General features: G+C 39.9%; 1 protein-coding gene across 3 annotated transcripts in view; it reads right to left on the bottom strand.

The window, feature by feature from the left end:
• Positions 1-913: 913 nt before the first annotated feature.
• The window catches only part of LOC137996586 (tetratricopeptide repeat protein 28-like), a 32,425-nt gene continuing 17,898 nt past the window's right edge, over positions 914-15,440 (bottom strand). For 2 of the 3 annotated variants that reach the window (XM_068842057.1, XM_068842058.1), the window contains 3 exons: positions 8,444-8,671; positions 3,511-6,532; positions 914-3,060 (listed from right to left, as the gene is read on the bottom strand). In XM_068842057.1, coding sequence (XP_068698158.1) covers positions 3,041-3,060; positions 3,511-6,484 — 2,994 coding nt within the window. In that variant the 5' untranslated portion in view covers positions 6,485-6,532; positions 8,444-8,671 and the 3' untranslated portion in view covers positions 914-3,040. The remainder of the gene's footprint in view (positions 3,061-3,510; positions 6,533-8,443; positions 8,672-15,440) is intronic. The other variant, XM_068842056.1, reaches the window with a different exon arrangement.

Below are 15,440 nucleotides of genomic sequence, written 5' to 3'. Positions count from 1 at the left end.
AAAGTGACTTTACCTTTACCTTACATGTAACAGGCCCAATTCCATTAGTAGGGCTAACGCTCACATGGTTTATATGAGTAGAAAACTAGCACTTCACACTACCCTCTAATAGTTAAGTCTGTTGAAATATAAGTGCTTCACGGCCAACTTTTGCAAAAACGTAACCCTTCCTTGTACGTATAAACTTGCGACTCTATTGTTTTGTTATTGTTTTGTCATAGTAGCCTATGTGCACTTGGGCGATGGTTAACAAACTTTAGCTGGGAGCCTGCCAACTGCGAAGGATAAAACTGAGGCATTCTACAACACTCTGATCAAAGCGATCGATACCCCTATGCCCACTCAGAAGGTCAAAGTTTGCTCCTTAGATAAGCCCTGGGTGTCGAGCAGAATGAAGGCGTTGGTCTACAGGAGACAATAGGCGTTTAAGACTCATGGCAAAGAGTCAGCCGTGTTTAAGATTTATCGCAAAAGAAACTTAAGTCACTATCGAACAGTTTCTCACGTATTCGTATAGCACATGTACAAAGGCGCGTACGAAACCTTGAACACCCTCTAATTTAAATTAAACACCCGAAAAGTTACATGGTTGAAATGTTGCTTTTGAAGTAAAGCAATTTGAAATCATCGCAGGCTTTAAAGTATATTTCACTGAGGAATTTTTTTTGCTCAAAAGACATTAATGTTTTAGTTCTCTGAACATTTATAAACAACTTAACGAAAGGGCAATTCTTTTTTTTTTTAAAGAATAGGCATACCGATGAAAATCAGTAACTTTCGAGCACCTTTTTCAAAAGTCGAGCATTATTTAAGTACTTCTTTGCCATTTTTGAAGCACCATTTCCCAGTTTGCCAGCCCAATCAGGATAGACCTATCGTCAAATCATTTTTGGGCAAACTTCACAAGGCCAATAAACTAGGAAACACAAGTCACCTTATAGCCTAATTTTTAATGATGGAAAGCTTAACTATCATAGATTTGTGCTATAAAAAAAACCACTTTAAATAAGACCTATTAGAAGGGAAATAAGCTCTCTATAAATATTAAGAAAACTAATTACATGATTGTTAAATCCCCTAAAAAGAAATCAGGAAACATAAATGTTAAATTACCAAATAAAGATGAAAACAGTGAAATACGGACATGTAAAAACTAGCGATAAAAAGCTAAACTTCCGATGTTTCGGCGACCTCATGACGCCATTATCAAGGAGTTGGAAATGAACATGCGAGTTCATAACGGCCAACACTACTTTCCATCCCTAAAACTGACATTGGACATTTCGTAACAATTACACGACACATTATGCTATGTTATTATTGACAAGCTTACCGCTCTAAAAACAATGAAAACAAGCAGAATGACAGCTTTAGTTCAACAAGAAATAGCGTTTCTAAGCTATGCCGCACTCATCTACAGTATTTAGGTCTAAAAACCCCGTTGAAGGAGGTTAACTTTCAATTGTTTTGCTAGGTACTATTATGTCAATACTCTAAAAAGTTCGACTTTCCAGGAGCTTGTCTCGTTGGTCTAGAGGATATCGGAAACTGCAAGGTGAAGCCATCGATCCGGGTTCAACTCTTTGCCACGCCTATTTTGAATCTTCTCAGCTTGTTTAAAATCTTTGTTTCGTTGAAGTAAATTTGAAGTCTAAAGTACACTGTACATCGTATAAGTTGAACAAAAAGGGAAATGTCAGTTTGAGGGATGGAAAGAAGTGATGACCGTTCATAGCAGGTACAAAATACTCCAAATTTGCATAAGTGGAGGAGAGCTAGACAAAGACTTTAGCTCGGATTAAATCTGTTTGCACGTTCAGCCGTGGTAGACATGACTATGGTAGTGGAGAAGTAGACCTTTGACCTTACTCTCGATTTGGGGTGCACAGTTTAGGAGGTGGGTGCCCATCCTGCCCTCAGTTTTAACGTGGAGAAAGGATGGAATGCTTCTCTTTTAACACCTTTGTCAACTCAAGAGTTACTGACCAACGTTTGCAATGGTGCGAAGTGGTATAAAATGACGAGACTCGGGTAGTCATACCATTTTTAAAATTCAAAAAATTTCCACAAGCATATGCATGGGCAAAGTCCCACCTCCCCAGGAGTTTAAAATGCACACAATTAATTAAGAGATCAGGCAACTTTTACCCCACACACCCTTTTACCTTCTAGAAGTTTTAAGAAATCGCCCATTTCATTGAATTATTTTGCATCGGTCCAGTCCCTCTGTTACAAAATATCACAAAATCAACATGTACAACTTTAAAGTAAAGAACTTTCCAATTTTTTGGTTCCAGGCCCTAGCAAGAGTCCATCACCTAAGAGTTAGATTTACCCATATTTTCCTAGTCCTCATCAACGTCAGAAAAGTGTCTGTTTTTGAACCACGTTTTGAGGGAAAATAAACAATAAACAAATTGGCTAACTCAATGTTGTGCCCGATTCAAACCCTTTAGGAATAAAGCGTTTTGTTCCAGGAATTTCCGTCTCATTTAAATGTGAACGCTACATTAAAATTTTTGTAATTTCCAAACATTTTTACTTCCGTAGGTTGTTTTTTAGCTTATAGACATTTACCTCCCGAAACAATTAATTTGCTTATTTAGCTTTGGCCAACCTTACAGAAACACAGAAAATACACATTCCCCGAGACTGTCACTTAATGATATTGTAAATGGAAAGTTGGTATAGCAAGCTTAAGAGTATACATGTCACCTGAGGAACAAACTGCAAAAGCTTGGAGTTATTTTCAAGGGCCAAAATAACAAGACGGCCAGATCCTCAGTTATGGAAACAAACCCCTGATTTCTATCAAGTGATTAACTAATCCTGGAACAGATGCTTACAAAACAAGGCACAAATGTAAGGACTTGAACAGTATCTTAATACTACTGAAATCTCATGGTACTTTAACTATAATTGGCATAATATCTTGTGTCTGACAGCTACTGAGGTATCAATGATTGAATTGTTTTCAATAACTCATATAATCGAAGAAAGGAAAATAACATATCGACATATCGCAGTCCAAGTAAGTTTTTCACGTTTTGGACATCGTTTCTGAAAAAGAAAAACAAGGAAGAAAGAAACAAGTAGTGGATTAAATGCAAATAACGAATTTCGTTCTGATTGACAAGTAAATAATATAACAATTATCTTAATTCATTCATTTAACTGTTTGTGCTAGAGTTAATAGCAACAATTCCTATTCACTTCACTTGACATAAGCAATCGACAATCACCGATCAGTTTCACAGTCACTCCATCATAACACAGGCTCAAACTGCTAGCTACCTGCAGGAAGCTGAAGTAGCTGACTCGGTGAATGCAGACATTATTTAATTCAGGTATTAGCCAAAGCAGTTCGAGTAAAAATAACAACTCTGGCAACCGTTTTTAAAGCCATTTCTCTGTGAAGAACGTACCTGCTCCTTTCGACAACTTCCTGATTAAAAACATGTACAAAGTACAGCGATTCAGTCATTAAAGTTATATTTAAATAGCACTTACCATTCTTTTCGTGTTCCAGGTCCCCAAACTCAAAGGTGACATCATCGCCAATTAACACAAATGGCGCCCAATATTTTATGGCCGAATAGTTCTTTGTCTCCTGAAGAGATTTCATAGCATGGTGAAGAGCTGTACTTGCACTTTTTCTATCTGCCAAGTGTTGGTAAAAACTCTTCATGAATAAGAAGGTCGCCTCGTCGTCGATTGCCCAGAGTGACACCAGTACAGACCGGGCACCAGCACACAGGAAAGCCCTGGCTATTCCCACAATACCCTCAGATTTTACCTCTCCCTGGCCACTATGACAGCAACTAAGCACAACCAGTCTTGCCTGAAGGTGAACTGCTTGAACATCGCTCAATGATAACATGTAATCTTCCTCTTCGGGGATCTTGGATGTGCGTTCGGGATTTGGCGCCAAAGCAATTTCTCCATATCCGCCATCCCCATGTGCAGCAATGTGGATTAAGGTAACTGACTTCATTCTTCTCAGCACCTCAGCTTTGGTTGCATTTTTTCCTGTAAGAGGCACGGTCTGCAGAAGTTCTCCAATTATATCCACCTCTTTTTTTGCACATGGCAGCTGTCCATACATGGGTTCACCAGTGCCGTAAGTGACTTCGCTCAAGCACGGATCGCCTACAAGCAGCGCTTCATTCTTACTTTGGAAGTTATCAGGTGCCATAGTGATCAATTTTAAAGCAGTCAGCGAGGGAATTACACGGATCCTGACAGAGTCACTCATTGCAGAAAAAGGAGCCAGGCAAAAGTGTCCATCAGGAACAAACACTAAGTCATCACCCTGGATCAAGTCTGCTATAGGACTGATTAAGACATCATACAAGGGCTGCAAAGAGTGCACAGAGAAGCTCAAAGACTGAGAAGTTTCTTCAACACTTTCCCTACTGCGCGAGAAGTCGCTGCCTTGTCTTTCAAGTGAACGATTCTCGCATCGCAAAACAACCCCTGCATTGATCTGTTCTAGCGTACTTTTCATCAGAGACTTGGCAGTTCCATTTTCGATTTTCTTTTGTCTAAAATTTATCCGGATATCATCTCTTAGCAACCAGAAGCTGATCGTGTTCCCTTCAAGTGCTGTGAAAACAGTTTGTGAAGGTAGATCTTTCATAACCAAAGAGATAGTTACCTTCACCATAGGTTTCTCATCAACGCTGTATTGCATCTTTAAAATGTCTGCCAAAGCCTGTGCTCGTCCTTGCTCAGCAGCATACAAAGCTTCATCAACCTCTCCATTCTTCAAGAGTGCTGTCCACAGAGCGGTGTACGCAAACCCCTTTGTGTCACGAAAGCTTATTTTCCATGCATCCTCTGACTGAAGAAGACGCCTAACTTCATCAAAATAATAAACGCTTAGACGCCAGTAATTAAGAGCTTTGCTCAAGGAGCCAAAAAATTCATGAACATGACCAATATGATAACATGCGATTGCCAGCCCTATTGGGTCCTCTGTTTCCTGACAAATACTAAGATGTTGATGGTGATACTCTATGGCTTGCTTGAAATTACCAAGACTTTGATAATCGTTGCCGAGATTTCCATAGGCCGCTCCTTCTCCGGCCCTGTCCCCTACCTCTTTTGCAATACTAAGATGTTGATGGTGATAATCTATGGCTTGCTTGAAATTACCAAGACTTCGATAAGCGTTGCCGAGATTTCCATAGGCTCTTCCTTCTCCGACCCTGTCCCCTACAATTTTTGCAATACTAAGACGTTGATGGTGATACTCTATGGCTTGCTTGAAATTACCAAGACTGTCATAAGCGTTGCCGAGATTTCCATAGGCCGCTCCTTCTCCGGCCCTGTCCCCTACCTCTTTTGCAATACTAAGATCTTGATGGTGATACTTTATGGCTTGCTTGAAATTACCAAGACTTTGATAAGCGTTGCCGAGGTTGCAATAAGCTCTTCCTTCTCCGGCCCTGTCCCCTACCTCTTTTGCAATACTAAGATGTTGATGGTGATACTCTATGGCTTGCTTGAAATTACCAAGACTTTGATAAGCGTTGCCGAAGTTGCAATAAGCTCCTCCTTCTCCGGCCCTGTCCCCTACCTCTTTTGCAATACTAAGATGTTGATGGTGATACTCTATGGCTTGCTTGAAATTACCAAGACTTCGATAAGCGTTGCCGAGATTTCCATAAGCTGTTCCTTCTCCGGCCCTGTCCCCTACCTCTTTTGCAATACTAAGATCTTGATGGTGATACTCTATGGCTTGCTTGAAATTACCAAGACTGTCATAAGCGTTGCCGAGATTTCCATAGGCTCTTCCTTCTCCGGCCCTGTCCCCTACCTCTTTTGCAATACTAAGACGTTGATGGTGATACTCTATGGCTTGCTTGAAATTACCAAGACTTCGATAAGCGTTGCCGAGATTTCCATAGGCTCTTCCTTCTCCGGCCCTGTCCCCTACCTCTTTTGCAATACTAAGATCTTGATGGTGATACTCTATGGCTTGCTTGAAATTACCAAGACTGTCATAAGCGTTGCCGAGATTTCCATAGGCCGCTCCTTCTCCGGCCCTGTCCCCTACCTCTTTTGCAATACTAAGATCTTGATGGTGATACTCTATGGCTTGCTTGAAATTACCAAGACTTTGATAAGCGTTGCCGAGGTTGCAATAAGCTCTTCCTTCTCCGGCCCTGTCCCCAACCTCTTTTGCAATACTAAGTTGTTGATGGTGATACTCTATGGCTTGCTTAAAATTACCAAGACTGTCATAAGCGTTGCCGAGATTTCCATAGGCTGCTCCTTCTCCGGCCCTGAAACCCACTTCCTTAAAAATGGCTAATGCTTCTGTGTAATTTGTTATGGCCTGATAAAAGTCAGCTGTGCCCTGATAGTATCTACCAAGATTGAAATAAGCCAAACCCTTGCCTTGTCTGTCTCCCTCCTTTCTTGCAGCGCTAAGCTCTTGCATACGCCGCTCCAAAAGGTCCAAGTTTTTATCCACCATTGTTGATAATCAAAACCAGGACGTTTTTCTCAGAAATCTGGGGTGCACCTAGAAGATAAATGAACGAAAAGACAATAGGTTCAATGCTCTGAGTACAGGATGCTAAACCGGCACAGCAAGGTTAATTGAACAGTGAAGGAATAACTATCTTAAGCTAGTATTTTGAAAGAAATATGCCTTTCTTCATCAGGGTTTCCCAAGGAATGATTTCGGCTAATGGAGACAGTTGTTACAGAATAAATACTTGGGCATTTAACAGACTAAGAGCGTTTTATACAATAATAATCACCAAACATTAAAAATAGAAATTCTATTATGTAAATGAGGGAAAAACAGCCTATAGAAAAGCGATGGCATCCCATTTCATCTTTCTTATCGAAAGCTAATTAAAAGTTCCTAACAGGAGGGGATGCCATTAAGAGTGTAATATTTAATTTTCTGAAATTGACGTCAAACTCATAATTTTTTATTTCATGTCTAAATCTATCCAATGTCGGAATTGCTTGTTTTTTCGTCACAATTTTTTTTGTCTGGATACCTGGTTACTCCATGTATTTTGATCCAGGGACTTTGAATGAGCTAATTGAACTGCTCACACGTTTCCATTGAGAAAGGCTGTTCGTCAGGACAGAATTGGCCGTTTTTATACTAGAGATGCATAATCCGGTTATTCAAATTATGCCTTTCCCTCTCTTTCTCCATACGCCAAAATCATTCGTTGCGAAACCCTGATGAAGAAAGGCATTTCGAAAATTGGCTTAAGATAGTTATTCCCTCTCACTGCTCAATTAATCTTGCTGTGCCAGTTTAGCATCCTGTAGTCAGGACATTGAAAGTATTGTGTTTTCGTATTTCTCGGCGTTGTTTAAAAAAGTAGGTACGCAATGCGTACATGTGGGTAGCCACTTAGACACCGTACTACCAATGGAGTCTTAATAACCCTTTCACTCCCAATAGTGCCACTTATAGATTTTACTCTGTCTAACGCCAGACAATTTTACTCGTCAATGGGGAACCCCACGGGGCTGAAAGGGTTAAGTATGCTGTTCGTTTTCATTTGGGTTCTAACCATTTACTATACTAGCTCTCTACGAACTTCATTGGCTTGCCATTGCCTATCGAATCAGGTTTAAGATTTGGGTACAGCGATTTGCCCACGGCACCTCGATCCGATTTGGAGAGGTAATAACAAAAATTGTGCCTGCCCACATGAATGGGCATCACACATGGCAGTGAAAGGGGAGCACGGATTAACCCTTAACACCAGCTAAAAAACTGGAATGCAAAATTACAAACTGGAATGTTTGATTCAGTACAGTTTTAACCAATAGGAATCAAATATCAAGTGGTGGCTTATCAGTACTGAATCAGTTGACTGTTTCATACCCTCTCCACCAATCGTAATTCTTGTGATGACAAGTTGTCTGGCTCAAATCAAACCACAACTGAAGCAGTTTTGTCCGAGCCAATGAAAAGCAACCACGTTCCAGGGTTCTCCTTATTAGGCGGTAACCGGTAAAATCTACCGCTTGTAAAGCACTTATTACCGCCTGCAAACGCTCAGAAGTCGCTTATCCGTTGCAGAACGTCCAACATTAACTAAATGCTTTACCGGTTTGAAAAGGCCCCAACCAGTTGTGCTGAAAACTAGGGAGAGCCCTGTGTTCGTGCCAATTTTTTTACACATTATTTATTCTTTAATTTCTTTATGAACATAAAGCAATCTTTGATTCACCGTCAGTATTGAAACTGTTTGTGACCTTCAAGCAGACAATTTTCATACCGACTGCTAAATCACTGTTTAATTTATGGGAGCAAAAATGACTTGCAATACGGACTTGTTCCTTACCAGCCAAAACGCAGTCAAGGCATGCTATTTTTTGAGAAAGCCGCATTACTTATAATTTTTACACACGATCACAGATAATTAAAGAAAAAACAGCAATTACATGTACTTACTTCGCCCGTTGTGGATGAATTTTGGCATTTGCAGGCAGATCTGGATTTGATCCCAATCAAACAAACACTTATTAAGCCCTTAATGTACGAGCTCTTGCGATGAATTGCATGCCCCTTAGAACCTTTGTAATAAGAAACATCGACTGCTTTTCTTGCCGTGTCTTAGTCAAATTTTTTTTACATTCTGTAAATAATCATTTGCCTTGGAAGCCTTGCTTTAGCGGGGAACTAGAAAGGAAAAATAAAAGAACAAGGAGAAAAAAGGCTTTGAATAATTCTCTGGTAAATTCAATTATTGCGATTGTGAATTGAATCACATTGTAGACACGTGCCCGTGACATTTGCGCCGGTGTTGGTGTCGTTTAAATTGGCGTGATGGATTGTTTTCCTTTGCTTATTCACTGATGTTTTCCGCCTTAGTTCCAGAAGCATATGAACAGTGATGCATATATATCTCTTTGCATATAGGTCCATATACCATAAAGTTGTCTCACTGATAACTGCGTCAAGTCTCGTGGACTTGTTTAGTTGACTGATGCCCATTTTTCTTATTACATCTCAATCGGATTCCAAATCGATCACAATGCCGTGGGCATATCGTCGTACCCAAAAATTATATCATCTATCTCAAAAACACCTTTTAAAAGCAATTAATACGAAAATAATAACCGTTAGTTTCACGGGCAGTGATACAATCTGGCTGCACTGATCAATGTACTCGCTTCAGGAACAACTGGAAAAGTGAGTGCTCGCAGTCTCGTACAACGATACATGATTACATGGTCTTACATATCTTGCTTACTCGATTTTCGCAATTGGATCGATTGCTGAATACTCGTCCACAAAGGTGCATTTACGTTCGCGACGCTAGCCGCGGTACCGAACTGAACGAAAGTGGTTTTTGCGCAGTTTGTGTCAGATAGAGTGAATTCAGTAGAATGGCTGGTGCTGCAGTGCCTTAGTCGACTTACGGTTAAATTGAGCTGAGTAGAGTGGCTAGTGCCGCAGTGTCGCGGTGCTTACCTCATGGATTAACGAATGAGGTATATCCAACAACACGACTGCGGCGGCACTGTGGCAGCAGTGTTTTTAGGGTCCATTTCTTGTGGCCGGGTTTTGACATTAAGTCTGTAATAGGTAGATTTCACGAAGAGATTTTCTGCTCAATCTAATTTAAGTGATTTAATTTAAAGCTCACCCGCACGTGCAAACAAAAGCCCAGCCTCTGTATCCAGAGAAGAATCCAACACTTTATAACTTCTCATGTGTGCCTTGATGTCCTTATCACATTTTGCTATTATTACGCATTGAACGTTTGCTGGATTGTCAGAACTTGGGCCACAAATTCCCCCAACAAACTCAGAATAGAACCGCATGCAGTCATAATGGTCTGTGTGCTTTGTCCTTATCTCTTGTGTGACAGCTTTGACGACACAATCACGGCACAACTCACGAAAGTCATGAAGCGTTCGACTGGTTCAACGGTTGTTTCAGGACTTCGAGGAAAATCCAAGAAGCGTATGCTTACATAAAGGGGGATACCTTTCTTTGTTTGTTTTGCAGGTATGTTCACAAAGTGAATTAAGGAAACTTGTTTGCGCAAAAATATGGAATGGAATGAATCTTGCTGGTATGCAAATTTTTAGGTCAGTTATTTTAATTACCGGATATGTCACTCTTAAACCAAGACAGTTAAATTTCAATGACATGTTCCCCTTGACCTACAGTAGTTCCAGTCAATTCACGTTGTATTGTGTCAGTAAACCTAGAGTCTCGAATTGTTTAGTGAATAAATCGAGATTGCGTGTGTGGTTTCAATATACCTTGCCTCTGCTTTGGTGGTCAAAGGTCGACTTTTGTTGACAAACAGCATGTTGAAATTGGGCCTCAAAAAACCTCCGTTTCATTTACCCAAAAATTTTATTGAATTTAATTGCAGCGGAAACATTGCTTATTCCGGTGATTATAGTCTCGTTTGAGAAAGCCATGTACCAAGATGCTTTTTGATGGTCGAATTTCGCACTGACCCGTTGCAAAATGAATTTCAAGCTTTCTGTTAAGTTCTGGAAATTTCTGGAAATTTCTAAAATGTGACAGCTTTATTCCAGAGTCAAATTCCAGCTTTTATTCCAGAAATTGTTTTCCAGTTTTTGCAAGTTTTGGGTTCTTTCAAATGCTGGAAATAGCTTGAATTTGATACATCTATCAGGTGCTGCCAGAAAATGACAGTTTCTTCCAGTCTTCATTTCTTGCAGGAAACTGGAAATAAACTAGCAATAGTCTACAGCTTGTTAACAATTTTAACATTTCTCAAATGAAACAAATTTTTAGTTTATTACAGTTTCTATTCTATAAATTCAACTCTTTTCAGATAAAAACTTAAAGAAATGTTTAGCATGCAGTTTCGTATTATGTATAAAATTTAAGAAGTAAGAAAATTCCATTGTAGAACCAGACATATGTAAACGCTATGTAAAGTTTATCATATAACTATGTTGAGCTATATAAAGGCTATTTACTGCTCCTTACTTGCTATGTAATAACTATGTAACTTGCTACATTACATAGTTGAGTCTGTGTAAAGCATATGCCATTACTATTGCAATACCATTTAAAGGTCACATAGCTCTCTGAAATAGCTTATGAATGTGAATGTGATATCTTTCAAGTTAATACATTTACTTAGCTTACGCAATGTCCTTTAAAGGCTCCAAACTTTGAACATAAAAGCACTCTGTACATGGAGAAATGAAAAAGAAAGCTTTTATTCCGATGTATTCAATAGGTTGTGAGAAAAACCAATCAACGGATTACCTTGTTTGACGCTCTCTGAGTCTCGTAATCGGTAACATGATGCATTACTCTCGAAAATTACACACTCCAAGTCAGCACTTAATCCTTTCAATGAACTCCAGTATCTTTCGAATCTTGCTCCGTAGAAAGATTGTCATCCTCCGCCATCTTGGATAACACGTGAGAGACGGGATCGGGAACTAGTGCGTCCTTTTCGTTCTGGTCAGCAGTCAGCAGCATGGCGCTTATACATAGGGCGTCCATAGGGCGGTGAAACGGGCATTCCGCTCTTGGTCCAATGTGCGATGCGGAGAAGGACTGGCACGAGCACTCCTTCCGCGTTTCCGGTGCAATTAATGGCTGCCAAAAACATCCTCTTGACGAACCAGAAATCAAGTTTTCTTTCTTTATTTTTGGGCCACCATTAGTGTATATTTAAAGGCCTTTTTGATATTTTTGACCCAAAACTCAATACTATTTTGTCTGTCAAGTATTTTCGTCGGAAGCTGCTTCAATTTGACTGAAGTAAGACAGTGTCAAATGCAGGTATGTCCCGCTTACCATGACCAAGGGTAACCGGTCGTTTCGCCAACGTGTCAGCTCGCCAACGACCTGTTCGCCAACGTATGAAGTCTATTTGCCAACGTCTAATAATGTCAGTTCGCCAACGTCCAAAATACTTTGTGAAATAGATCTGAATTTTATTTACAAATTACCAAAAGAAGATAATGTGACCTTTGATCCAAGATGAATTGTTTGATTCGGCTTGAAAATGTTCCTTTCACTCTCCCCAATCTCTCTCTCCCTCTCTGTCTCCCACGCCATCCACGGCTTTATTTGTGAACATAAACCGGCTGTAAAACCTTTTTATTAAACATTTGCGTAGTTAAAGAGCCATCGAGTTGAAATATGTTTGTTTGATTACGCGCTTAGAAACGTTCACTTGTTTCCTGCAAATTTCGCCTACGTGTTTGTCTACTCTCGCAAAGGGTTTTTGCGTTGTTTGAAACACTGATTAAATATTTGCGGCAAAACTTTTTCCTTCCCCCACTCAACTATTAAATGTTCCCCCTACAGCCTGCTTCTCTACCGGTCTCTTTTCTCCCTGTTACAGGAAGAATTAGAAACGCGATAAAAACAATGTGAGCTCATTAACTTCACTTGTGCCGCATGTTGCAAAGGAGGTGAGAACTTTTTCAACTTAAATAGCATATTGTTTAAACGTTTAATGATATGTAACTACAAGAAAGAACAGATAACACCAACAATATCTGCCAATCAAATTCCTGCGATTTTGATCCGGCTTTAATAATAATCAGGCATTGCTGTATAAAAGGGCTGTGATTTTCTGTTCAATTCAACCCACTCATCTTATCGAAGTATTTTCGCTGATCAAATATGTTTACAAGAGTCACTCGAGATGGAAAGCTATTATTGTATCTATTGCAATGGCTGCGACAAATGACAACATCGACGTTGCAACACGGGAATTTCGAGACAGCAGTATAGAGATGCTGTTAAGACCGGATTAGAGGTGGTTTGGCGATGCCTATATTGCAGTGAGATCACTGATCCAATTGGGGAGAGTAGCAGAATCGAGGAAGAGATGGATGCCTTTGACATTCCGCCATCTTTTGGTATGCTTGTTTTTCACAATACTAAAACGACAAAAGGTGATGGAATGTTCTTAAACAAAGAGCTTTCCGTGAATGGAATCAGTCTGCGAGGAATCTGTGTGTTGAGACTAGAATTGCTGCTTGATGAAAAGCATCTCATAGACGAGACAGTCAAATTTTCCTTCCTTTTTTTTAGGTCATGTTAGATGAACTGACTGCTGCACCTTGTCCAGCCCTCCCTAAGCCTGCGCATGTGGCTAGAGCTGCCAACCGACTCCGGCAGAAACTCAGACCCGAGCAACCGAAAGATCTGGACTTCGAACTGGTCGAGGAATGTCTCCCTCCCGGTTTCTTCCAAGCCGACCTAACAGTTAAGCAGAAAGGCATCTGATCTTCGCCAGACAGGAGCAGCTAAATACCCTGGCCAAGGCTAAATCCTGGTACATGGACGGAACCTTCAAGCTTGTGCGACACCCATTCAAGCAGCTACTGACGGTGAATGCTTTCGTCCGATCCGGGGAATATGCAAAGCAAGTCCCACTTGTGTTTGTCCTGATGGCCAACAAGAAAGAAAAAGACTACAAGAAGGTTTTAATCACTGTTTAGTTATAAATTAATAAAACTGAGAAAACATTATGCAGTCTATTGAGCATTAAAATAAAGATAAAGACAACGCAATATTCGGAATCGAACTGGGAAAACAGTTTCCAAGTATTATAGTAAGGAATCGAACTCGAAAACGTTATGCATATGCAGCTTCCAAGTATTAGCAAAACTATCTAAACCTCTTTCTACTAATCAATATCCTAGCATTTGTGACCGATGAAAAACTGAAGCAGTATCGAAACAGGCGAGGCTATTCGACAGCTGGGAGAAGTACGAAAGGAAAGAGAAGACGGCCGCACAGTTGCTGAAAACGTGCTCACACCTCAACGGCCCCACTCGTGGAAACTGAAGAAGTCAGTAAAAATCACAACCAAAAAACGGCTCCTTTAGGAGCCACCAAGTTTGCAAAAGAATATGACCAGCAATAAACTATCGATAAAGAAACCTAATAAAATTTGAGGGGGGATTGGGGCGCATTGAAAGGTTCAATAACAAATATGGCGGTTCACATCAACAATCCCTCTCATGAAGTGAATTGCAAGTTATCTAATTGACAATTATTCTCAACGAAAAAGGTGCTTTTGGACGTTGGCGAACATACGGTGGTGAAACGACCGGTATTCTGACCAAGCCATGTTCCGCTGCTTCTTTTAGGAGTACTCCACATTACTCCGCTCTAAATTTTACATATGTTTAAGATCGATAGCTTTTACATAACATAGTAAAAAACCAGGTGGATATATTTGGATATAGCAGCGTTTCAGAACTTCAAACTTGCTCACTTAAAATCGCTCGCGACGAATCGGATTCCCCACCGCAGTCAATTTTACCAACAATATTTTAAAACTATTTGCAAGATTTCACCCGCTTGGGAAAATCAACAAACAACAAATATGGTTTAATCAGGGCGCTTGATAATTTAAATAAAATACGAGTAAAGCTTGCTGTTAATACTCTGTCCGAAAAAGTTTGCAAAGACATGGCTTTGCATGAAAACACCACAGAAAAGATACAAGAACTTATGAAAATGTGAAATGCTTTGGAATGTCTTCAAAGATAACAGTCCACTGCAGTCAATAACAGATCAACGTGTTACCAACTTAAACCAACTACTTAATTACTTTAAAGCCTGGAAACAAACATTCCACAGAAGGACAGATGTGTAAGAACACTTCATAACATGGCAAACAATGTTTGATCTCGAGGTAATACATAGACTAAACTTAAAATGGATCACAGCAAAACAATGCAAAACTGATAAGTTATTGTAAATACCATGTCCTTGCCCCCTTAGGTATAACTATGCAAAAAAGCCATACTATTCCATGGCAACTCCTTCATATTTTGTACCATCTGAGGACAAAGCAATGATTCCAGTTCCTTGTAGAATATCCTCCCCTGAAGAAAAGCAATTTGTAGCCTATCACTACTGCTACGTTTTAAGACTCCCCATCCTCTCCCAAACCCCATATTGTTTTCTTTGCCTTTGTGCAGTTTGGCCCCAACAAATCAGCTAACCTGTGGCTGATCAATATGATCACATTTTGTTCCACAGTGTGAAACATAAATAAAATAATTAAGAGCATGAGCCCTGGAACATACCTTAAAAAATAACAATGACTGTATTTATTGTTAGGCTTGACTAGCAACACCACACAGAGAACTTAAAAAATATAGCATAACTATTTCACACTCAAGGATCACAGGCATCTATTTTTGGGGGTCTGAGGGCTTATTTAAAGAAAAGAAAAAAAAATGTGTCCGATCTAGCCCTTTTACTCAATCAAATAGTACATATCAATACAGTAACTCTCTGTTTCATAATTATTGTTTTCAAGGTGTCAGTAAAAGGCCTTAAAGGACTTCTACATCTGCATCTAGTGAGTACATATTCCAGAACTCGGCAAGGTCCCTTTTTGACTTGTGGCTGTTTCTGCTTAGGTGGCCTCATACACCACGAGCCTTTTTGGAGATATCACCGC

The sequence above is a fragment of the Montipora foliosa genome, chromosome 3 (assembly GCF_036669935.1).
Source record: "Montipora foliosa isolate CH-2021 chromosome 3, ASM3666993v2, whole genome shotgun sequence".
NCBI classification, from domain to species: domain Eukaryota; kingdom Metazoa; phylum Cnidaria; class Anthozoa; order Scleractinia; family Acroporidae; genus Montipora; species Montipora foliosa.
The sequence above is the reverse complement of the archived record's forward strand: the minus strand, read 5'-3'. Positions and strand labels throughout refer to the sequence as shown.